Source organism: Pipistrellus hanaki, assembly GCF_964339955.1.
Source record: "Pipistrellus hanaki genome assembly, chromosome: 3".
NCBI lineage: Eukaryota > Metazoa > Chordata > Mammalia > Chiroptera > Vespertilionidae > Pipistrellus > Pipistrellus hanaki.
This window is the reverse complement of record NC_140505.1, coordinates 188322340-188348106: the sequence shown is the minus strand read 5'-3', so window position 1 is coordinate 188348106 and position 25767 is coordinate 188322340. Positions and strand designations below refer to the sequence as shown.

General features: G+C 43.9%; 1 protein-coding gene across 2 annotated transcripts in view; it reads left to right on the top strand.

Moving 5' to 3' along the window:
* Nucleotides 1-25767, top strand: part of SMC1B (structural maintenance of chromosomes 1B) — a gene marked incomplete at both ends in the record, with an annotated part of 45615 nt that overhangs the window by 18794 nt on the left and 1054 nt on the right. The window contains 15 exons of one of the 2 annotated variants that reach the window (XM_084878120.1): nucleotides 1375-1560; nucleotides 3019-3198; nucleotides 5061-5207; nucleotides 6826-6963; nucleotides 7257-7373; nucleotides 9210-9316; nucleotides 10151-10292; nucleotides 11144-11289; nucleotides 14897-15050; nucleotides 17764-17862; nucleotides 19390-19546; nucleotides 20004-20158; nucleotides 21174-21325; nucleotides 23120-23189; nucleotides 25565-25675. In XM_084878120.1, the coding sequence (XP_084734246.1) occupies nucleotides 1375-1560; nucleotides 3019-3198; nucleotides 5061-5207; nucleotides 6826-6963; nucleotides 7257-7373; nucleotides 9210-9316; nucleotides 10151-10292; nucleotides 11144-11289; nucleotides 14897-15050; nucleotides 17764-17862; nucleotides 19390-19546; nucleotides 20004-20158; nucleotides 21174-21325; nucleotides 23120-23189; nucleotides 25565-25675 (2061 nt within the window). The remainder of the gene's footprint in view (nucleotides 1-1374; nucleotides 1561-3018; nucleotides 3199-5060; nucleotides 5208-6825; nucleotides 6964-7256; nucleotides 7374-9209; nucleotides 9317-10150; nucleotides 10293-11143; nucleotides 11290-14896; nucleotides 15051-17763; nucleotides 17863-19389; nucleotides 19547-20003; nucleotides 20159-21173; nucleotides 21326-23119; nucleotides 23190-25564; nucleotides 25676-25767) is intronic. The other variant, XM_084878121.1, reaches the window with a different exon arrangement.

Sequence of the window (25767 nt, the reverse complement as noted above, 5' to 3'; positions counted from 1 at the left end):
AGTATCAAACAAAATGACAAAACCAGTTTAAAAAAACAAAAACTAGGCCAACAAAGGCTCATATACATTTAATGCCATAAACTTCAGAAAATGTCATAGTCCAGGATTTTTTAATTGAAGTATATCTTTTAAAAGCATTTATTTTTGTTATTGGACTTATTGGGCTTACATTGGTCAATAAAATTATATAAGTTTGATGTGTACATTCTACAATATGTCATCTGCACATACATTGTTTGCTCACCACCCAAAGACCAGTCTCCTTTCATCACCATTTATCCCTTTATCCCATTCCACCTGCCCACCCCCTCTCCCTCTGATAATCAGTTACTGTTGCCTGTGTCTGTGAGGTTTGGTTTCTTTGTTTATCCCTTTACCTATTTCACCCAGCCCCTCAGACCCCTCCTCTTTGACAGCTGTCAATCTGTTCTCTATGTGTCTGCTCCCTATTTTGTTCATTAGATTCCACAATAAGTGAAAGCGTATAGTATTTATCTTTTCTCTGACTGGCTTATTTCACTTAGCATAGGACCCTCTAGGTCAGCAGTTTTCAACTAGTATACTGCAAGAATTTTTAATAGTCAAAAAAGGTGAAAGGAGAAGGAAAAAACAAAGAGCAGGATATTAAGTATTAACAACCATGATCTATCATAAAGAAATTAGTATTCCTGAAGTAGAACCAAGCAAATGAAAAGAGAGTCTAAGACACAAAATTGAATCTTCATATAGTCTAGGAAGCATTGATATAGTATGGTTGATGTTCTGACATTTTTAAGAAAACTCATTAAATTGAATCTAATTGATTCTTGACTGTCCTTCAGATCTCAAATAGCACTTTGTGGGGAGCCACCCCTGACCTCTCAGGTCGACCTAGTCCGTGTAGTACATTCTCAGAGCGTCCTGTGCTTTATCACCGTGTCTGTTATAAGTCTATTCTGTGCATGTGTCTGGTCATTGATTATTCATCTTCCCTGCTAGACTGACAGCTCTGTGAGATCAGAGTGTGTCTGCTTTGTTCAGTGCCTAGCTGAGTACCTGCATATGCTGATGAAATAAAGGTCCTCATGATTCTTACTTAGTAAATGAGGGAATGGATGAATACCATTTAATTACTGTGGCTTTGTAAAAAATATCTTAATACCTTGGTAAGCCTACCCCCTCCTCATTATCCTTTCTTTAAGTGAAATATGACACACCTAAATGAATATTTCATAACAAAACCTATGTCCATTTAAATGAGACTCCATGAAAATCTGATGTTTATAATTTTATAAGATTAGTTTTGGTTTATGCTGCTTTGTTACATTAGAAAACAATGAATTATATGTTCCTCATGAATGTATTTTTTGCTCTCCTTTTTTGAAACCTGATAAGTTTGGAAGACTGCTTGATCTGTGTCATCCTATTCATAAGAAGTACCAGCTGGCTGTTACTAAGCTTTTTGGCCGGTACATAGTCGCCATTGTTGTGACCTCTGAAAAGGTAGCAAGAGATTGTATTCGATTTCTGAAGGAGGAGAGAGCCGAACCTGAGACGTTCCTAGCTCTAGACTACCTCGATGTAAGAGATATACGCTGTTAGTGTTTAGTAGTGATAAAATCGTGTTTAAAGTATGTCTTTACTGCCTAATGCCATGGTAGTGATTGGAAAAACCAGCCTGTGTGCCGGTCAGTCATTCAGATGGGTGGTGGGCAGGTATTGGCAGGCCGGGATGGTATCAATGGGTGCTGTCTTCTCTGACCTCACATCGTTTCTCCCAGAACTCGTTTGCCGTGACTCTGTCTTGATGATTTTGAGGACATTGTTTCGCCTACTAGACAGCAATGTTTTTATTCAATAGCAAAGTGTGAGAGATGGTTAGACATAAGGTCTGTTGGAGAATGCCAAACAGAGTCTCAATTGTAAACGTGACCCAGTAAATAGGCACCAGTCTTGGTAGAGCGGGCGAGGGTGGAGCCTTGGGGTATGTGTCAGAGGCCTTGAGTACCCGAGTCTAAATCCTGAGGCAGGAACTCAACTCTGTCGTTTTCTGCCGGGCAGCTCGGTCGGTGAGAGCACGCCCCTCGGTGTGCCAAGGCTGCAGCTCCAGCTCCGGGCAGGGCGGTACAAGAAGCACCAACGAGCACTCATTGTATTTAAACATACACTTCCAGGCGTGTGTCTGCACACATTTTGGTTGTATATAGGCTTTTGCTTTGTTTTGTTTTATAAAAATGAGGCCAAACTTTCTGGTTTCCAGTAGTACCTTGCAGGTACTTTTTTTTTAAGCTGTTGGTAGACTCAAAAGTCAAAGAAGGTCTGATGGCTTTCCTGATCCTAAACCTAGAGAGATTTTTTCCTTATTTTTTTTAGCCCCACAATGCTGTGCCACTCTTTTGACACACACACACACACACACACACACACACACACACACACACATAAATGGGTATTATCTCTCACTGGATTTTATGATTGTGAGAACATGGAGTACTTACCATGCATTACTTTGTCCCAGCTGGCTAGTGATGCAGTTGAATCTGGAAATTTAATCTGGATTTTGATGAAGTATATATTTTTTTAATTCTCATCCAAGGATTTTTTTATTGATTTTTTTTTTTTTTTTTTTTGAGAGAGAGAGAAAGTAGAAGTGGGAGAGAGAGAGAGAGAGAGAAACACATTGGTTGCCTTGAGCTTGCAACTAAGGTATGTGTCCTCCTTGGTCGAAATTGAACCTGGACCCTTTCAGCCTGCAGGCCTGTGCTCTATCCACTGAGCAAACTGAGGAGGGCGATATGTCCACATATAACACCTTAATTAAAAAATAAAAAAAAAAACTGGGGAGGGCTGATGAAGTGTATTTTTAAAAAATAGTACACAGGCTAATGGTGGGATACAGTTTGACAGGTTCTTGTCAAACTTTTATTGTGTATAAGTATAAAATGTTAATCTCTTACTGTCATGCTTATGTATGCTTTTCGAGAAAGAATGTACTTGGTTTTTTATTTTAGTTTATCTAATATTTTTTAAACCCTTTAGATCAAGCCAATTAATGAAAGGTTACGGGAGATTAAAGGCTGTAAAATGGTGATCGATGTCATAAAGACTCAGTTTCCTCAACTGAAGAAAGTAATTCAGTTTGTGTGTGGCAATGGCCTCGTCTGTGAGACTGTGGAGGAAGCCAGGCGTATTGCCTTCGACGGGCCTGAAAGGCGGAAGGTGAGATGCCTAGATTGTACTTGAGGGTAATCTGAAGCAATGTTGTAAGACTAATATATAACACAAATATTAACGTATGCTCTCATATTACTCTTTCAATTAGGAAACTAACATAGAACCTAAAATGGTTATGGCTTCAGTAGTTTTTACAATGTTTAGTTGAGTTTTCAAAAATTCACTTCTGTAGCATTTCCCTATATCATAAATTACATTTTGGAAATTAGATTTACTTTTTTTTAAAAAAATATATTTTATTGATTTTGTACAGAGAGGAAGGGAGAGAGATAGAGAGCTAGAAACATCGATGAGAGAGTCATCGATCAGCTGCCTCTTGCACACCCCCCACTGGGGATGTGCCCGCAACCAAGGTACATGCCCTTGACCGGAATCGAACCCGGGACCCTTCAGTCCCCAAGCCGACGCTCTATCCATTGAGCCAAACCGGTTTTGGCGAAAATTAGATTTACTTTAATAATACTTTCAAGGCAGCTTATTTTTTTGCTCATATGCAATACATGTTCCAGTTGAATCTTGATATGCCTGGCATTTAACTGTGTAGTACATGTATTTCTGAGAATCAGGAAAAAATGTAGGTGCTTATTTTATATTCTGGGTTAATTCTTCCATAGTTTAATGGAAGAACTCTTACATATTCAAGGTTTTACACATTTGAAGTTATAGAAATGGCACAATTAAAATTAGGGTACTAAATATCTTTCAAGGAAATTTAGGTTTTAAAAATAAATATTGTTTTAATCTCAGTTGAATAGAGTTTGTATTTAGTTAACAATGTTTCATTTCTCAGATTATCTGACATACTTTTTTAAAAAACTGTATCTCTAATGAAACTTATACAGTGCCTTAGGGCATAAGCCATGAAGCAAAACCAGCGATGCTGCTTAGGAATTAATGATGTGACTTTAGACAAATTTCTAAACCTCTAATTTTAGTTTTCTCATCTAAAATTGGGGAAATAACAGTACCTTCAGGATTTTATTAGAGTTATACGGGTTAAATTAAGTAATAACGTGCAAAATACTATTATAGTGCCTGGCAAATAACTCTCAAGAAATCTTAGTCATTTTTTTTATTTACTAGTGAATTAAAATATTTGATCTGGAGTGCCCAGTATTACAAATGAACACAAAACATGCTATTACTATGAAAGATAGTAATGTTTAGTTTTTTATTGACTGGCTAACATAAATAATTTCTCACATATTTTAGTACTATCAGTAATAATTTTAATGATAATGTGATCACAGTCTTAGGAATCACTGTCATTGATTTCTACATATTAAATTTAAGCAGTTGGAATAAATGAGCTAAGAGTTCTTCTTTATTTTGCTACCTAATTAAATATGTTACATTTTATTTTTGTATGTTTGTAAAATATATTTTATAAAATTGATTTTTGAAGATGTATGAGGTCATTTTAAAGAACTCCCATGAAGATAAGACTTTTATTCCTTCTTTCATTTAACAAATATTAATGGCTTATATCTGTTCACATAAGATGCCTTTTCCGCCAAAACCGGTTGGCTCAGTGGATAGAGCGTCGGCCTGTGGACTGAGGGGTCCAGGGTTCAATTCCGATCAAGGGCATGTACCTCGGTTGCGGGCACATCCCCGGTGAGGGGTGTGCAGGAGGCAGATGGTCGATGTTTCTCTCTCATCGATGTTTCTAGCTCTCTCTCCTCCCTTCCTCTCAGTAAAAAAAAAAAAAAAGATGCCTTTTCCCTTTAGGCTGCATCACCCCATAAAAATCTAAAAAGTATCAGCTGTAAAAATTGCCTTATTATGTCCTACTTTTATCTTCTTCATGTACATTTCTCCAGTGTAAAATATTTTCAATTTTACAGACAGTAGCTCTCGATGGAACATTGTTTTTAAAATCTGGGGTGATCTCTGGAGGTTCAAGTGACTTAAAATACAAGGCCCGGTGCTGGGATGAGAAAGAGATAAAGAATTTAAGAGACCGAAGAACCCATCTATTGCAAGAATTAAAGGTAAATCCATATTATGAAAGTTATAGAATACTAAGTAGAATAATTATGTTTTTAAACTAATTTGCACTATATTATAACATACAAAAATAAATTTCAGATAGATTAAACCACTTGAATCTTTTTTTAAAATTTAATAAGGATAAAGAGCCATCGTATATGTTTTCTTAATGTTTAAAATGAATACTGTAGGTTCTGTACTATCAAAGAACTTCTTACAAATTGACTTGAATAACAGCATTATGATAGAAACTACTGGGCAAAGAATAGGATCAAACAGTTCAGAGAAAGAAGAATGCCATATGGCTAATGCACATGAAACAATGTCAGTATAGAAACCAGAGGCCCAATGCATGAAATTCGTGCAAGGGACTCAGCCCTCACAGCCCCGCTTCGTCCAGAAGGTCAGTCAGCTGTCCAGTCTAATTAGCACATCATGCTTTTATTGTTATAGATAGTACTCAGGGGAATAGAAATTAAATTAAGATTACTTCATACCTATCAAAGAGACTTGGAAAAATATATATGCTGGTGGAGATATAAAGAAACGTGAGCTGATACATTATTTATAGAAATGTAAATTGTTGCCGAGGCCGGTTTGGCTCAGTGGTAGAGCGTCGGTCGGTCTGTGGACTGAAAGGTCCCAGGTTCTATTCTGGTCAGGGGCATGTACCTTGGTTACAGGCACATCCCCGGTGGGGGGTGTTCAGGAGGCAGCTGGTCCATGTTTCTCTCTCATCGACATTTTTGACTCTCTATCTCTCTCCCTTTCTCTTTGTTAAAAATAAATAAAATATATTTTTTTTTAAAAAAGAAATATAAATTGTTACAGTCTTGGAGAAAGTGATCGGTACCAGCTTTTAAGAACATGAATGCCTTTGGCCCTTCAGTCTCACCCTGGGGAGTCTATTGCCTGGAAACAGAAGCACCAGTTCTTAAAGGCATGCTTATAAGGATGTTGTCGCAGCGTTGTTTGTGTAACAAAGTGAATGCCCTTATTTGGGGAATAGTTAGATAATTTTGGTACAGACTCACTCTGGAATAATACGAGGCTAATGAAAAATGAATTTAGAGCTTTATCTAAGTTGACTCTTACGAGTAGCTGAATGAGAGAAGCAAGAGCCAGGAATGCATGTTCAATATGATTCCTAATTTGCAAAATAAAAAGGGAAAAAACATATAGGTAGATATGTATACACATGTTCATGTAAGGCCTTGGAGCAAAATCCAGAAGAACATACAACAGGCAGTTAATTTGAGTAAGAGGGTCAGTGAAGGCAGAACGCAGGGGATGAGGGAAACAGAACTGACAGGGTGCACTAAACGCCAGGCACCATGTGTCATGAGGTTGCATTCATGTGCCTTGGGTAGAATCCACACCCCATTCCGCCATTTTCATTCCCGTTTCCTCTTAGGAAGTGAGTAAGTTTTTGAGCATGCTATATGGCATCTTGGTTACTCCACACGGCTTATATTTTTAACAGCCCGGAAGAAGGGAAGATGGAATGTGGATGTGGCCATAAGTAAAACATCAGTGAAAGTATGGCTTTTGAAAGCACTTTGGGAAGGGAAAGTGCTTTTTCTGCTGTAAAATGCTCATTATATTCCTCTTCCTCTTTAGGATTTAATGAAGCTGCTTCGAAAGGAAGCAGATTTGAAACAAATACAGACTCTAGTACAAGGAACTCATACACGACTCAAATATTCACAAAGTGAACTAGAGACGATGAAAAAAAAGCACCTTGCTGTCTTTTACCGGGTAATACAGACTTACATAAAATTTTATGGACATTAGAGCCAGGACATAGAGTTTCCGGAGTTACATTTATATAGCTCCATGTGATTTTTACACTCTACTTCATGATTTGAGATTATATTATAGTCCTTTAGTTAATTTATTTTTATGGTTATTGATCTTATACAGTTGTACCTGAATTTATCCAACCGCATGGATTCCCCTTTTATTCTAAAAGATCCCTGTCACATTTTTTGATTCACTATATTAAGCTAAAATAGCCATGTTAAAAAAGAATTTTTTCCTCTTGTAATTAGGAACAATCTCAGCTACAAAGTGAACTACTAAATATTGACTCTCAATGTTCTATGTTGGATGAAGGAATCAAAAAATGGCAACAAAGGATTGAAGAATTTCAAGAAAAGATAGATAAGGTCATGAATGATATATTTATTATTTTTTAATCTTTATTCATATTATTACAAATGTTCCTCATTTTCCCCCCCCTCCATTTGCTCCCCTCCACCAGGTTTCCACCCCACCCCTCTGCCCTTTCCCCACCCCCCATTGTCCTCATCCATAGGTGCACAGTTTATGTTCTAGTTGTAGAATTTCCAGTCAGTCAACTTTCCTGTAGTTCTGGGTAATGTTTATTTTGTATTTTAGTTGTATTTTTTGAAATTGTTGAGTGAGGCTGCAGTTAGGCATTTACCTATGCCGCCATCCTGGTTTCCGATATATTTATTATTAAGTGGCATGTAGAATATAGTTCTTTGCCAGATTTAGAGCTTCTTGAACATGTACTAAGTTTTACTTGTTTGCAAAATTTATTTTCTTGGTCTTTTGAGAACCACTATTGCCCATCTGAGGGGACAGTGACCAGTGCATATTTACTCTCTCTGCTCTCCAGCCTTTCCTGTTCCTTGTAAAAGTTACCGCCTCTTTCTCTCTGCCACTGCCATTACCATCAGGAAAGAAAGAACTTCATTTGGGTTATTTTTTAATGATTACTTTTTTAAATTAAATTATTATGTGTGTACATATTTTACCATTGCTGCCCCTCCCAAGATTACTTATTTAGACCGGTGGCTCAGTTGATTGGAACATCATTCTGTGCACCAAAAGGTTTCAGGTTCAATCTCCGGTACGGGAGGCAACCAGTCTGTGTTTCTCTCACATCGATGTTTCTCTCTTCTTCTCCTTCTCTCCCTTCTACTCCCTCTAAAAATCAATAAAACATATCCTTGAGTGAGGATTTTAAACCAAAAGACTTGCTCAGTAATTATTTCTGGAATATTTATTTTATTTGTCAGCACACTGGTTGGCTCTGGGGAAACAAGGTGTTGGTCATCTAGCCTCTGCTTATTAATAGGAACTTTCTGATTTAATTCATTCTCCTGTTGCTTATCTTCAATCCTTAGGAAGTTGTCACACCATCACTCAGTAATTTTCACCCATTGCTTTCATCACATGATTTGAAGTCATACTCATACAGCTCCTTAATGTCTCCTTTCCAGGTTAAACCAGTTCTGGTAGCCATCCCCTTGGGTGCTCTGTTATTTGTCAATGCCCAGGACAAGCATAACGTCCAAGCCCTGTCTGCCCGTACAGAGCACCTGGAACACCACACACACAGCTGTCACTTTCATGGTTTGGATGATCTACTGTGTAAATCATAGCTCACCATTGCATCCATCACTCACATTCATATTTCACTTATAGTCAACCCACATCTGAAAGTTTTAAACATGCCTTGCTGAAAAAATAGGTCTGCTTGTTGTGTAATTTTACATAAATGCAGGGCTTCAAAAATATTGAAATTAAATGTTATTTTGTTGGATTTGGCTTATTCTAGTTTTTCCAAATCTTTTTAGTCTTAATTATCTTTTCTAATCAGGCTTTATTCTGCCTAAGACACCATGGTATTACTCATAAAAAGAATATTTTATTTTTGTGTAATAATTACATTTTGGTATGGCTAATGTAATTGAAATGTTTTTCATTTTAAACACTTAATGAAGTCAAACTCTTGAAACTAATCTTGCACATTCTTATTTAGTCTTTAGAATAAGAGACTTGAAAATAGATGGGTGTAGTTTATGGAGTTGAAGAACAGGAAAGCACAGCTCCTTAGAGTACAGTATGCTTGTTGGGTTAGTTTTTGCCTAATCCAGGAAAACCTTGGAGAGGAAAATTTAGATTTAAGCATTGTCTATATATACTTTCTTAAAATTAATTATTAAACCAATTGTTTTGAAATCATGTAAAAGGTTGAAGATGATATTTTTCAACACTTCTGTGAAGAAATTGGTGTGGAAAATATTCGTGAATTTGAGAAAAAACATGTTAAACAGCAACAAGAAATTGATCAAAAAAGGTATTTTTATTTAAAATGTTGGGGAGCAAAGTATACACATATAAATAACAAAGGATGCCTGAGGTCTTTATTTCAGTGTGTCAAGAAATAGCTAATAAATACTCATATTCTTATAAAGAGATCTAATTCTTTCATTTCAGAATTTTTCAAAGCAAGAACAAAATATGCAAAATAAGAGAATGGGAATATAATAACACAGTGCTTATCAAAAGGATAAGACACTAATTTACTTATTTCTCTGAATATTTATATATGTAGATAAAATTGGTACTTTTCAAGAAATAATATATTACTAAGATAGAAAATTCTAAGATCAGTTACCAGAGAAAAGAAAGTAAAAACCCACTCCCATCCCCACTTTCACCAGGACATATGGTTCCACAGAGGACATCCCAGTGAACTTTAAAGACAGAGGGAACGTCAACAGTTAGTATAAGAAACCCTTCAATAGTTAAACTGTCTCATAGTACAGAAGAGGGAGAGATGCATTTTCTTATAAAAATTGAAGTTCTATTTCTAGTTTGCTAAAATGTTTTATAATGGAGTGCTAAGTTTTGTCAGATACTTTTTCTGCTCTTTAGAAATACTAGTACATACTAAAACATTTACAGATGAAATTACACGTATGAAATCTGCTTCAAATAATCCAGTGAGGGGAAGGGGTGATGAGTGGGGTAATATGCCATGAATTGATAATTATTAAAGTTGGATGATAGCTATATGGGAATTCATTATAGTACTCCTCCTGTTTTTGTATTTGTTTGAAATTTTTCATAATAAACTGAATTGAAGGACTATGTTTGCTACTTATAATGCTTGTCTTTATTACTCTAGATTAGAATTTGAAAAACAAAAAACTCGGCTTAATATTCAACTAGAATATAGTCGCAATCAGCTGAAGAAGGAACTAAATAAGATCGACACATTAAAAGAAACTATCCAGAAAGGTAGAGAAGACATTGATAACCTGAAGAAGGTAATTAGTAATGAAGTGTCTCATCATCAGAATAATTACTTCCTTCATAGAATGCATCTTGTGCTCCTAAGAGGGTTGGAGTGCGGGGGCAGACTGGAGAAATAACCAAGTAAAATAGGCACAGCTTCCCACATTATTAGATGTTGAACGGGGAGAGCAGGTAGGTGGGATATGCCACAAATGACGTCCTAACTTGGGCAGCTGGTGGGTAGGAAAGGCAGGGGAAGGAGAGAAAATTCTGGACCTGCGGGGCAGGAGTTGTCATGTGACATATAGGGAGCAATTTCTGTCGGGTAGTTAAAGAGCACACAGGCACTGGGAAGGCTGGGCTGGGTCTCCGATAAACTGAAACCACACATGAGTGGCTGAGACTCCCAGGCAGAGAGGAAGGCAGTGGAGCAGGGATGGGATCTGGGATAAGGCCACACGTACTGCTATGAAGAGGGCCAGAGGGCTGATATCCTCGAAGCCCCAGAGAGTCTAGAAGGAGGAAGTCATGAAAGTAAAATTTACTTAGTTAAAAGGTTAAGTCTATGTCTGTCTAGTTTACTAATTAAGAGTTCGTAGTAGCACGAACATTTTCACCAGACGATGGGGAGAGAAAGCAGGTTAGTGAGGACTGAGTCCGAACAGAAGGACAAAGGCAGGGCTGTGATCGCCAATGTCTAAGAAGTGTACAGTGAGGGTCACCTTCCGTGAGAGAGCTTCCGGAATCACACGGGATGGGCTGGATCTCAGAAGGACTGGTTTGATGTTATTGATAAGAAGGTGAGCTATTTAGAAAAGAAGAAGAGTTACTGACATTATTGATGTAAAAGGTGGTAAATCTACAATGCACATCATCCGTTCAGGTTGAAGAAGCTTGTCTGCAAGCTGTGGATGAGCTCATGGTGAAGCGGCAGCAGCTGCAGGACGTGTTTGCCACCCAGAACGCCAGTGCTGAGAAGATCCACGTGCAGACTGAGGAGGAGCGGAAGAAGTTTCTCGCTATTGACAGGTAACGAAGAAGTTTATCAGTTTGAAAGGCCATAACCAGAGTTTTAAAGATGTTTACTATGAATTTGAATTGGACAGTTATTATGGGGGGTTTATTATTTGAATATGTGTCCTTTGTTACTTTGGTCCCACATCACACCTTTCAGACATCCTAATTTAGGGGAAAACCAAGAGAGGTCTTAATTGTTGAGAGCGAGCAGTTCTTTTAGGTGGATGAAAACATGAAGCTGCATAAAGAGTCCCTTCGCCTACATTCCTCTTGACATTGGAGTTTTCCTGTTGCAGAGTCTCCCGCTAGTCTGTGTGTGTGACACAGCACAGCAGGTGAGGCTGTGACTACATGGCTGCATGTCCCATCTCCGCTCCTTAAATACTGTGCCCTCATTTCCTCCTAGTGAAATGGGGAGACGAGAGCCTGCCACAATAGTAGGACTGAGTGATTGTTGGGGGGGTTTTGTTTGTTTTTAATATTTTCATTTATTTTTCACAGAGAGGAAGGGAAGAACCGAGAGCTAGAAACATCGATGAGAGAGAAACATCGATCAGCTGCCTCCTGCACACCCGCCATGGGGGATTTGCCCTCAACCAAGGTACATGCCCTTGACCGGAATCGAACCTGGGACCCCTTAGTCCACAGGCTGACGCTCTATCCACTGAGCCAAACCGGTTTCGGCTAAATGGGTGATTGTTTACATGGCTCTCAGAACAGTACCTGCCACCTGATCAATATGTGTATTTACCATGATGATGATAACACTTTGAATCAGTTGGCTTCATTGCACTAGTATGACATCAACTATCCTGTATGATTGACCCAATATTTGAACCAAACTGATGACAATTGCTAGAAAGTGAAATCTGAACCGATGGAGAAAATGCTCAGAAAATAGCGGTTTTACAGCTTATTTTATACATTAGAATCAGAAGAGGAGGGTTACATAAAATCCATCGGAGGTAGATTAAGGGCGTGGGAAAAAGCAAAGCAAGGAAATATCTGAGATTAATAGAAGTAAAAGGACAGACACATGCTTTTACATTGGTGGGTATAGGGCAGTTAATATTTAACAAGAGGGGTTCTTTGGTCTTATGCTCTAGAGATTGTGCCCTGAGAGGTCTGGGAAAGGGGCACATTCTGACATGCCAAGGGGGCTCTCTTAGATGTGAAAAGACAACAGACCGGCTCATTAAGGTAAAGACTGACTTTTGTCAAGGACGCTCTAGGCCTCGGTGGTGACTACCTGCCATGATTCACTGTTAGTTTGGAATTTGATGTTCAGACCATCCTGTATGGCCACTGAAATGATGGGGGCGGGGGGGAGCTGGGCCTTTCTTTTGCTTTGCTGTGGCCTTCCACAATTTATAAAAAACACCTGGTAATTAAACTCAAGATTATTAGCTCCTCTAATTCAAATAGCCCCTCTAGTCAAGACAAGATAAATTACTCTCAAGTCTACATTCTTGCATAGCCCTCCTCCTTGCTGGTTTTTTGTTGTTGTTGTACAATTCCGGAATAATTGGTAGGAAGTTCCTTCCCTCCTCCTCTTCAAACAAGCCTTTTTAAAACTCTTCATAACTTTTGCTCTAAGTATATTTTACAAGCTTTGAAACAATACTAACAAGACACTCCCTAGGACACCTGCCTGGACTGTCTTCTGGAAAACGAACGAAGACCCACCCCCTGATATCTGCTCTGTTTCAGCCCCTAATCCTCCTCCCTTCCTGTCACCCAGCAGCAGCAGCCAAGGCTTTAGAAGGGAGCAGCTTTGTTCTCCGCCCTTGTATTGATTGGCAGTGCACCTGCCCTTTCCCTTCGGAGAGTAAAATGAACTTCCTCTCTGCATCTCTGTTTAAGGTGTGAATTATTTCACAGCCTGCACAAAACCTGTTACTTCGGTCTGAGTCTGTAAGGCAGCCTTGTAGGTTTAGTGTGTGAGCCCTTTTCATCCACGCAAATAGAGACAGAAAGTTTTTGTCCAAGATTCTTGGTTGCAGTGAAAGTTTGTTTACTCTCGATTTATTTTTAAGTTTAAACAGAACCACGTTTTTATTTGTTGTTTTATTCTTGAAAATCATATCATTCTTATTTCATTTTTTGGTTCTGTTTCTATCTTCTCTTTAAAATCATACATTGTTTCAGCTGGTGAAATTCCCAAGCCCTTATTTAAGACAGAAGGCACACCTGGCCAGCATGGCTCAGTGGATAGAGTGTCGGCCTGTGGACTGAAGGGTTCCGAATTTGATTCCAGTCAAGGGCACATGCTCGGGTTGCAGGCTCAATCCCCAGTAGGGAATGTGCAGGAGGCAGCAGATGAGAGATTCTCTCTCATCGTTGATGTTTCTATCTTTCTTTCCCTCTCCCTTCCTCTCTGAAATCAATAAAAATTTTTAAAAAGACAGAAGGCATTACATTAGTAAAAAAGTTCATGCTGTTAGCTGTGCAGGGACTTAATTGGCAAGAGATTTCTCTCGCTAAGAGACTTTATTGGTTTGAGGTTCTAAAATGTAGAGCTTAGCCCAAGCCTGTTTGGCTCAGTAGATAGAGCATCAGCCTGAGGCCCCAAGGGTCCCGGGTTCAATTCTGATCAAAGGCATGTGCCTCAGTTGCAGCCTCCTTCCCAGCCCAGGCCCTGGTTGGGGCTTGTGCAGGAGGCAACCAATTGATGCATTTCTGTCACATAGATGTTTCTGTCTTTCCCCCTCTCTTTCCCCCTCTCTTCTAGTTTTCCTAAAAATCAATGGGAAAAAAACATCCTCGGGAAAGGATTAACAACAACAAAAAGAAATATTCTATATAATAAAAACTAATATGAAAATCAGTAAAACCCCTATGACGTGCACTGGCCACCAGGGGGCAGACGCTCAACACAGGAGCTGCGCCCTGGTGGTCACTGCACTCCCTCAGGGGGTACCACTCAGCCAGAAGCCGGCTGGCAAGCACAGCCGCTGTGGCGGAGCCTCCCACCTCCGGGGCAGCCTAAGGATGTCGGACTGCAGACACCCCCCGAGGGGGTCTGGACTGCAGGAGGGCCGGGCCTGGCTGAGGGAATGTCGTGCCCTGGGCCTCAGCAGAGCTGACATTCGGGAAATGCAGCTTGATGGGAGTGGTGCGCACACAGTACAGTTATACAGAATTGTACACCTGAAACCTACGTAATTGTGTTAACCACTGCCACCCCATGAAATTCAATTAAATACATAAATAGAAAATGCAGCTTGAGAATTTGTACAGATTAAAGCAAGCAGGAAAAAACATCGGGCACATCCCCAGTAGGGGGGGTGCAAGAGGCAGCTGATCGATGATTCTCTCTCATCGATGTTTCTAACTCTATCCCTCTCTCTTCCTCTCTGTGAAAAATCAATAAAATATATTTTAAAAAAATAAAGTAAGCAGGAAAAAGCAGTGTGTAGTTAGCCTGATTAAAGGAAGACGACTCATTATTGAATATTCTCCCTTGGATTAACTAATCACATTAGGATCAGTGGATCGTTTGAGAACTTATAGCACTCACAGAAAAAGTAATTTCATGTAAGCTTATGACACATTTTCCCCTTTGGTGCAACTTCCCATGATGAGTGAATATCACTTTTTCATGTCTGTGTGTCTGCAGGGAAGTGGGAAAACGCCTAAAAGAAGTTGTGACCGTTCAGTCTTCTCTGGAACAGAAGCGGCTAGAGAAGCATAATATGCTGCTTGATTGCAAAGTTCAAGACATTGAAATCCTCCTCCTGTTAGGGTCACTGGATGACATCATTGAAGTAGAGGTACCCTCGCCAGTGGTTTTAAATGAGTACATGGTGTGGAGCTTACTGCAGCCTGTGCTGCTTGGTGGATCCCAGCTCTGCGGACTCTAGCAGAGCTAGGATCCACTCCCCAGGGGCTGCAGGCAGCACGCAGGCCCCCGCAGGGCAGTCCCCTCACTCGGAGCATTGCATGTGCACCTTCACCAGCAGCTCCAGGTGGTTCTCACAGGAACATGCTCACTCAGTCCATGCACAGAGTGAGAGGGCAGGGAAGCAAGAATGGACCCCGAGCAATCGGGAGCTAAAGCAAGGTCTGCGATGGCATCTGTTTGCTTTTTTCTCACTGCGTTTGAATCACTGGACTCTCGGGTCGTTGGAAGTATGCACCTTAGTTCTGCCTCCCATGTTAGGAAAGATGTGACTGTGACTACCTTAATATTAGCTCATCCAGAAGGTGCTGAAATAGTTACTTGTTTTACCTCTTAAGTCATCTCTGAGTTCTTACTGAGTTAGTGAACCGCGTCTCTGCTCCGCTTTCCACACTCCTCCCCCAGCCCCCTTCTGCTCTGCCCTCAGACCAAGTCCGTTCGGTCCATCCAGCTCCGCTCCAGAAGAGGCTCCCTCCTTGGGAATCTTCCAAATGAAGCATCTGTAAAACCGTGCTTCTCACTAATACAGACCACTCTGACAGCCACACCTGAGGTGCTAGTAGACTCAGAGAGTCTTCCTTTCTCTGTTTCAGCAGAGAGGACATTTTAGGCAGGAGGTAAGGAAAGGAGACAGCAGTTTCTGGCCACAGATGACCTAACCCACTTCCAACGGCTTTGGGTGGGGGAGTAGATGGATAGGAGGAGAGGGGAGGGGGTCATGCGTGACTCAGTCTGGGAATGTGAGCACCGTCAAGAGCTCACTCTGGCTCGGCATGTTGGCCTCATTCTCTCAGGCAGCTTTCCCCAGGGCTGCGGCGTGTCCGCGAGCTTTGGGCAGAGGGAGGAAGCTTCCTGACCTCAGGAAGGCTCCCTGCGGGCCCTGTGTCACTCCTGGGGTGCGGAGAGGGAAGGCTGGGTCTGCTAACAGGAAGGCAGTGGGCAGTCTGCTTAGAGGCAGTGTCCTTTCAGAAGAGGAGGTGCAGAGCAGGAGGAGGGAGCTGACTCAGTGACCGACTTCTGGTGAGGCTGATAGTGGGTCCTGGCGCTCTTTCCGTGGGCAAACTCCGTCTCTGCGCCGGCCCGGGGCCAGGAGAGCCGGTCACTGACGCCGTGTTAGCTGGACACTCATGTTCAGTGAGAGGAGTTTCAGAGCAGGTGTGAGGACCGTAAGCTGGCCTGACACTGAATGATTACCCAAAAGGAAAAGGGATCGTTTTGTCCCACTTTGTGCTGGTCAGGCCACCCCGGAGGATGGCATTCCCTTGTTAAAGCATGATGCCGGGAGAGTGAAGAGGCCCAGGCCTCAGTGGAGTGTCTGACACAGGAGCAGGGTCACACGGGCTGTGGTGGAGGCAGAGTCGGTGTCTGCAGCTGGGGAGCACGTTCTACTAGGAAGATGGGCTGCTGTCGTGGCGAGTCCCTGGTTAAATGTCGTCAGCACACCTGGTGGTGGCTGCACACGGGAGAGAAAGGCACACAGCATACCCGTCCCGCCAGAGGGGAGCAGGAGCCCTGGCAGGAGGAATTGTCTTGTCCGGTGGTGAGGAAGGACCTGATTGCCCTTCCCTGGAGGTGCTCAGACAGAGGGAGTCACCTGCGCCTGCCAGGCTCTCAGGAGGTGCTGGGCTGTGGGAGCCTCACAGATCACTGTGCCGGGGGGTTCTGGGAGCTTGTTGCACAGGAGCCTCAGGTGTCATGGCTCCCGGTGAGGCTCATGGCGCTGCCCTGTGACCAGGGTTTGCGTGGCCAGGCACCAGAGGGCTCACGGAAGTTGAATACAAAATTCAGTGTCAAGTTAGATAATGAATGGAGAGATTCGGGGATTCAGCATCACGTTTTGTATTCAGGTTCAACTTCTGTGTGAACTATTTTAACATGTTACATAAAGTGTAGGCATAATTCCCAAAATAGTCTCATTTGTTTTTCAGAGAATATCTAGAAAGAAATGGTGACAAAGGTTTTCTCTCTTAATTTGTGAATCTTCGTGTTTGGTGTCAGCATTACACGAGCAGGAAGCCTGCAGCTGAATAAGTGCTCATCTATGTGTTCCTTCTTTTTCCTCTCTCCCTCCCTCCTTCCCTCCCTCTTTTCCTCCCGAGAGGAATACACACTGACACTGGAGTGAGTGTTGCCAGGGGTGCACTAGGCAGTCACAGTGAACACATATGCCAAATCCCTTCCTTCACCTTCGAGTGGGGAACAGACTGACACACACACAATGGCAAACGGACAGCACTCTGTGCTGGGTGCGGGCTGAGAAATAAAGCAGGAAAGGGAATCCAGAGCACTGGTGGGGAGGTTTGCATCTCAGATGGAGAGGCTTGGTGGCCTAAGCAAAGGCGGTTGGTAAGTAGGTGAGTGGCGAAGTGACACAGATCTCGGGGAGAGTTGTCCAGGGGGAGGTGAGCGGCCGGCCCTGTGGCTGGGAGCTGCCCTGTGCGGCCGGAGCAGTGAGCGCGGGACACTGGCCTGAGGCCTCGTCCAGATCTCAGCTTCCAGTCTGAGGGCGAGGGCCGTCCCTGGGGCGGGAGCAGACTGCGCGGAGACCGCCACTGAGGTAAGAGGACGGCTCCGGTGTCTTTCAGCTGGGAACTGAAGCGGAAAGTACCCAGGCCACCACGGACATCTATGAAAGAGAGGCAGCCATTGAGATAGACTACAGCTCCCTGAGGGAGGACTTGAAGGTAATCGAAGGTTCCTTGTCTGTGGCCAACAGAACATGGGAAATGTAAAGGGAGCAGAATAATGTAGTCCATGGAGCATAGTGCTGGAGGGGAGATTTCCGAATGGCTGGTGAAGTGGTGGGGGTGGGCTACATTTTAAATGTGCGTCAGCCTCTCTCCCCGAGTGCTCTGCAGCACACTCGCCGTGAACCGTCCTGCCAAAGCAGAAAGGAGTGTGCAGCACAGCTGTCTGAAAGGCCAGCCCCCTCTGGAGGTCCCAGTGAGCCGTGTGGCTTGGAGAGTCCTGCGGTGGCCAAAGGAGCCACGTGCTCCACACACGGAGTCTCCCCAGTAGGTGGCGCCTGCCCGCTGTGGAGCACAGACCAGGCCTCTAGCTCAGCCGCTGGGCGCTCAGTCACTGTGGGCGTGTGCTCTCTGCTCTGGCGTCTGACTGGCCTGAGGCTGCTTCTCTCAGGAGAACAGAGCGCTGGCCAATGGCCGCCATTCTTCAGAGGAGAGAGGCCTTTTGCAGTGGCGCTGTCCTTGGCAGGCTTTTCCTCCGGCGCTTCAGTAATCGTCCCATCACAGTGGCCTGAATTGGGACACGTGTTCATTCCTGACCAGTCACACACACACACACACACACACACACACACACACACTGGTACATGGTCCTATGGGGGAGAAATGGTCCCGGTGGGCTTGTGAAGGGGGGGCATGGTGAATGCAGAGAGCAGTGTCCTCCACAGCTTTTCCTCTCATGTGTTCATGTTTTGTTACATTTGTTGTGCTCCGATCTACTGTGGTATCTTCAGGCAATCAGAAAAAAAGCTTTTGTCTTTTCTATAGTCTGTTTAGTGATTTATTATTTAGAAAGTCCTTCCCACTTCATTAGTGAATAAATATATTTTCCTGTTTATGGTTTTAATTAATCTGAAATTGATTTTAGCATAAGGTATGAAATAATCTATTTTTAACAAGGTACCCAAGTTAAGCAATTTACTCCATGTTTTTCAAATCATTCTCCTCCCAATAAGTTGTCACCTGTATCATATATTCATTGACGCCCTCTGAGGGGGAGGTGACTTTCTTGGAAGGCCATGCCTGCACCACCCCGGCCCTGCCCTCCTCGCTTAGGTTAGTGGTTTTTGTTGGGCTTTCAGCTTTGGTGATGCCTCCAGTGGAGGGACACCCCTCCCTGCCCCTTGGTCCCTGTGCTGCCTGCTAGGGCCTCACACTGCTGTAGATGCCTGGTGTCCGACTTCCCTGTGAGCTCCTGAAGGGCAAGGTTTATCATTGCATCCTCGTGCCTAACAGATGGTCAGGATCTTTAATGAAAGAGGACGTGAAGGTGGCAGCTGCATTGTGCCTTCTCGGCAGATTAAGAAAACGGAGGTGAAGCACATTCCAAGAGAGCAGTGTCTCTAACACCAGCTAAAGCCAGTGAGGGCGCAGCCCATTCTGGAAGCCACACACAGGGCTCTCCTGACCCCTTAGCAGCTGGGATCTAAGAGGCGCGCTAACTATTGCTCTCTCTGCCGCTAACAGGCTCTACAATCGGATAAAGAAGTTGAGGCCCAGCTTAGACTCCTCCTGCAACAAGTAGCATCGCAAGAAAACATCCTGTTGAGGACAGCGGCCCCAAACCTCAGAGCCTTGGAGAACCTAAAGACTGTCCGAGACAAGTTTCAGGAGTCCACAGACGGTGAACTTCAGCACTATCATACTCCCAGGGGTTTGGGCTCTGATTTCTATAGCACTTCTCGGCAGTCCCACCCTGGATTGTGCATTTGTTTTTATTATGTGTCCACTTTTCTCTGTTGTCTTAACACTGAGTCACTAATTGCTTCCCTTTTGAAAAGTGTTCTACTTTAATTTAAAAACAAGTTTATTGGTTATTTTTGAACAGGTAATATATTTTATATTAGCATAATAGGCATGTTAGATACTGTGTTAGAACCTGTCTTTATTTTAAAATTTACCCTTATCAGAAAAAGGGCTTGTCAGTTTTTAAAGCCATATTCATGGAGTTAATAATAGAGTTATTTTCCATGTAGATTTTATTCAAGACAATCAAAATCTAATTTAAAAAATATTGTATGCTTTAAGTTGGAAGAGTCCCTCCCTGGTCTCTAAAGTAAACAACACTGATTCTCTCTTAGCTTTTGAGGCCAGCAGAAAGGAAGCCAGAATATGTAGGCAAGAGTTTGAGCAGGTGAAAAAAAGGAGATATGATCTTTTCAGCCAGTGTTTTGAGCACATCTCAGTCTCAATTGATCAAATCTACAAGAAGCTCTGCAGAAACACCAGTGCCCAAGTATGTATCTTTTACCCCAAAATGTTAGTAAGAACTTTGTGTTACTGGTAGTGCTTTTTTTTTTCTGATGGGAAACTACTCCCCACCACATGATTTGAGTGGCCCCCTGACAGGACAGAGTCCGCTGACGAAGACTGGTTATCACATTGGGCTGTGCTAGGTCCCCCGACTCTAGCATCGCCAGCCTGGACACATCCGGCTCTCTCTCGCCCTGTTTCTCCATCTGCAAAATGAGTGGCTTCAATCATTTGGTTTCCAAGTTCCCTTTACTTCCGGAATTGTTGTCTAGTACTAATCTAATTTTAGAGAGCTGCCAGTGGTCCCTGAAGTGTAGGCAGGGGAATGTGGGGGGTCTTGGTAGATGGTTGATCTGGGCTTAGGAAGTTGACCTGAGTAACAAAGGGAAGGAAAGAGCAGAAGGCCGATTCAAATCCAGATATGTCCGTTGTCACGGTGGTTTCTGCTATAAGCACTCCTTCCGTTGTCAAAATCCACAGCAAACACTACCGCGCTGAATGTGGAATAAAGATGTAGATTGGGTCTTAGGTACCTGCTTTACTCTTAAGATGTTCCGTTATGCCTGGCAGCTGATCCTAGAGTAGATATTTAAATTCCAACCAGAAACAATTTACTTAAGTGTCAGTAAAGTAGGACCATAAAAGTCCCATTAACTTTTGGAGGGCAGGATTCATCTCGGAGTCTGCAGTATGTGGCCCAAATAGGTGTTCCATGAGCGGTGAATGAACGGCCCAGTGAGTGGTCTGATGGAGACTGTTTGAAGACAGGCATATTTCCGTGGCGGGAATGGCGTGTGGGGAAGGCCTGATTGTTCACGTGTTAGAATGCTTCCCTCTCCTCCCACCCGACAACCCTGTTGGCTGTGACTGATATTTTTCCAAAAAAATGGAGGAAAACCTAACCAATAGAATATTTTGCAGCTAAGCCTGTTGCAAATCCAAGTTAGAATTTACTAATTGCCTTTCTGGTTTTGCTAAAGAAGTAACATGTGTTTCAGGCATTCCTTAGCCCAGAGAACCCGGAAGAGCCTTACCTGGAAGGGATTGGCTATAACTGCGTGGCCCCAGGCAAACGGTTCATGCCGATGGACAACCTGTCGGGGGGAGAGAAGTGTGTGGCAGCCCTGGCGCTCCTGTTCGCTGTGCACAGGTAAGGCCCCGGGAGCTTGGGCTTTGCATCAGCCAGACACCGAGCGGGCCTCCCCGCAGGCCGGCCACGCCATATGCCTCGTTTGTCCGGTTCGTGTTAGCCTTTGAGTTTGACATGCTTGTCCTCCAGAATCCTGTTAATTGCTTGTCTTTGCTTAGCAATGTGAATACAAGACTGTTTTCTCCAGTCAGAGAATTCAGATGATGTTTTACGTCTATAACAATTTAGGCAGAAAATTCAGATTTTTATTAAATTTTTATTTTCGGTAGCTTCTGATATTTTAGATTTATGGAAAGAAGAAAAAATATTTGGAATGGCCAGATGTGACATCAGAATTGCAAGAAAAACAATAAACCCCAATCAAACAAAAACACACAACTTGTATATTATTTTCCTAGTCCACATTTAGAGATCGGCTATTTAGTAAAGAATGTTAAGCAAAGTATTTCTTCTGAAAAAAATTTTCATCCCTCACTTCCACTGATGGTGGTGGTACTGTTTATAAAATAAACCGAGAAGTTAGCTAACATGAAGGCAATTAGCTTGCAGCATCCAGAGCACTCGGTGAAGATCTCAGGAGAGGATGCTGCCGCCATTCTCGTGTCAGGAAGAGCGGCCTGACAGTCCACAGCGGGTTTTATTGATCTCCAGAAGGAAAAGGAAGAGACCATCACAGGAAAGAAATGCCGTTAATGCAGGGGGCTGAGGGAAAGCTGCACAGGGCCTGACGGAGCTTGTGTTGAGTAAATCTTGCCTGAATAAGATGATTTCTAGGTCTCACCCCCACCCACTTATTCAACAGAGAAGCATCATATATTTACTGTGCACTGGAGAGAGAGCAGAGAACAAAGCAAAATCCGTCTCAAAGATACTTGATCCTGGGCGGGGAAGACAGATGATAAATAGGATGAATTAACAAATGAATTCTCTAAGGCGGAGACAAAATAGCCAATGCTGTAGGGAGAGAAATTAAAGCGAGGGATGGTGACAGTGGTAGGGCAGGGTTTGCAATATTAGAGTCATCGGGAAGGGCTCTTTGAGAAGGTAACAGCTGAGCAAAGATCTAAGGGAATTAGGGGAGCAGGAATGTTGTAGACATGAAGATCAGCAAGTGCAAAGGCCCTGCACGCAGTGAGCCTGGCTTCTGGAGAGGAGAGACTGCAGCAGCGGCAGGCACGGTGAGGGGGCTCTTGTGGGGCCAGGGCGAGAACAGAAGAGTCAGACAGGCATGGGGCATGGAGGAGTGAGGACGGCTCCAGGGTTCTGGCCTAACCAGCTGGAGTGATGACAGCTGCCATGAACAGGCCAGGGACACCACAGAAGGGATTGGGTTTAGGCGGGCAGGTGAGGAGTTTGTGGATGAGTTTGAGCTGTTCATTAGACACCATGTGGAATTGCCTGGTAAGCTGTAATGTGCAGTGAGAGTTCTGTGGGAGCCGTCACACGTGGATGTCATTGACACCTGGGATCAGGTGAGACCACCACGGGAGCTAATCAGGTGGAGGAGCACTCTGAGCACTGAGCCCATGGCCCCGCAGTGCTCAATAGGGAGGCCAGGAGGTGGCAGGCCAGACCGGGAAGGAGCAGTGAGTGGGGAGGGAGAGACCCTGTCATCCTTGACATCAGGAACAGGCGAGAGCACCGCCCAGGCACTACCTGCAAGCACACTTGGAACAGGACTGAGAATTGGTCATCGGTGACCTGGACAGAGGCACCCAAAGGCTGTCTGCGTACGGTGAACCCTCCTCCGATCTTTGTAAACCAACGGGAGTGGCAACTTGTCCTTTTTTCCAGTTTTCGGCCCGCTCCGTTCTTTGTTCTGGATGAAGTGGATGCAGCCCTGGACAACACTAACATTGGCAAAGTAAGTTTCTTCCTGCTTTTAATTCCCCACAGAATGCCTGTGATTCAGTGTACCTGAGCAAAAATTGTTTAACTGTTGGTTAAAAATCAAATCTAAATTCAATATCTACAGACAAGAGAGTTTCATTCAAGGCCTAGGGGAGCCTCCGAGTTGGGGAGTCTGCATGGAGCCGAGGGAAGATTACCGTGCTGGCCTCTCTCCTGATCTAGAGGTCAGGACATGAGGGTCACTAACAGACCCCGTGGCAAACAGGACCAATTTAGTTGTTTAATAAAAGTCCCAACCCTGCCAAAACCAGTGTGGCTCAGTGGATAGAGCGTCGGCCTGCGGACTGAAGGGTCCCGGGTTCAATTCTGGTCAAGGGCATGTATGTTGGTTGCGGGCACATCCCTGGTGGGGGGGGGGGGGATGCAAGAGGCAGCTGATCGATGATTCTCTTTCGTCGATGTTTTGTGGGTTTTTTTTAATATATTTTTTATTGATTTTGTACGGAAAGGAAGGGAGAGATAGTTAGAAACATTGATGAGAGAGTCATTGATCAGCTGCCTCCTGCACACCTGCCACTGGGGATATACCCGCAACCAAGGCACATGCCCTTGACCGGAATCGAACCCAGGACCTTTCAGTCCCCAAGCCAACATCTATCCATTGAGCCAAACCAGTTTCGGCCTCGTCGATGTTTCTGACTCTCTGTTCCTCTCTCTTCCTCTCTGTGAAAAAAGTCAATAAAATATATATATATATTTTTTAAAAAGTCCCAAACCAATGTCTCTAACTAAAATTCCAGAGGAATTGAAGTTTAAACTGTGCCCCTCCCATGTACTTCCTAACCTTTGTCCAGCGGCTGCCCTTGTACAGGGTCCTGTTGTCAGTGTTTAGACAATGAGGGGACGAAGGAACAGCCAGCTCCTGGAGTCAGTCTCAGGTCCGCCTGGAAGATCGGTGCATAGACACACCGCGAGAAGAGGCTCTCGGCCACACATCTTGACTTTTTGACATGAGAATGGTTCAGCCCGGGAAGCACGGCCACAGGACAGAGGCCACAGGACAGAGGCACAAGCTGCAGCACCCATCACTCCCCCGGGCGGGGTTGGGGGGGGGGCCTCCGGCCTGCAGACGCCTTCCTGCAGAGAAAACCACTCCTGAGCCTGTGTGAACGGGCTCCTGCTTCCGACCCCAGCACCTCTTCCTCCAGAAACGCTGGGCTTTGCTTACAGCTCTGACTGACCAGAGGCTGCCCTGGCCCTGCCGTCCCATGAGTTTCTCTTCAGTAACTGGCAAACTGGCGTCTTGGTCCACACCTGAGTCTTGTGAGCTTGAGTAATGAGCCCCCCTTTGCGAGGTGCATTTGATCCTGGGGTGCTATTCGGGTTGAGTCTGAGCTGACCTCCGACTTCTCCGAGTCTCTGAAAGGCTTGGGAGTGGGACTTTCAGGAGCTGCAGCCTGAGGCCTCCGAATGGCATGAGGTTGTCTCAGCATTTCCCAAGGGGCACTCGTCTCACCCATCTCTGGGAGCCTGCTCTCTGAGCACGTCACCGTGGACAGCACAGCCTCGGCCCCACAAACTGGCCCCTGAACCTGGTAGAGGACAGGCAGGAGCCACATTCTGACCTGCCAGACTTCCGGAGAGAGTGCTTGGGACAGAACACCCTGAATGCCAACCAGCCTGCCTCGGCTACCTGGACTCCGGGCCGCACTCATGAGAGAAATTGCCCCTTTGGTGAACTTGGGCACCTCGTATGCCCTGCTCTTTGTTTCAGGGGAGGGAGGGAAGGGGCATTTTATTTTGGTGCACTGCATCTTCTCTCAGTGGCAGTTAGCATGTCCATATCTTCTGGCAAACGTAGATGTATTCATGGCATCTCGGGCTCTGAGCAGGTGCTCGCTAAGGCCACTTCTGTGCAGGTGGTTCTGTTCTCAGTCCTGGGCAGTGGCCTTCCTGAAGACCACCCCCAACCTGACAGCTGGGTTACGAATGCATGTCATTGCCATCGTTCCCCCCTTTCAGGCTCTGAGTTGGCAAAATAGGAAGTTGGAAGTTTAAATACTCTCCTCACCCTCATAAAATATCTGAGTGATAGTTTTATACTGTTACAAAGACTGTTTATACCGCATTGTAGATAAGGTCGAGTTTTATCCTTAAAAATATCCTTCAAGTTTTAGATCATAGATTTAATGAGGTACCTTTCCTAACCTTATTTTAGAATCTGAGCTATTTCTGTGGTTGTAGTGGGCTTACCAAGTTCCCAGGGAGCTAGTAAGTGCCTGTCACCTAAAAGGGCAAACAGCTTGCAGATCACTCCCCAGGCTCAGGAACTAGGCCTGTCACCCGAGGCCTGTCTTGGGGTGACGTGTGCTGTTTCCTTCCTCCCAGGTAGCAAGTTACATCAAAGAGCAAACTCAAGAGCAGTTTCAGATGATCGTCATCTCCCTGAAGGAGGAGTTCTATGCCAAGGCCGACGCCCTCATCGGCATCTACCCAGAGGTAACACACCCCCGCCTGTCCCTCCTGGGACGAGCTGCTGCGGGAGTGCTGCAGGGAGGGCTCAGGCTTACATTGTTGTTTAAGGAAATAAG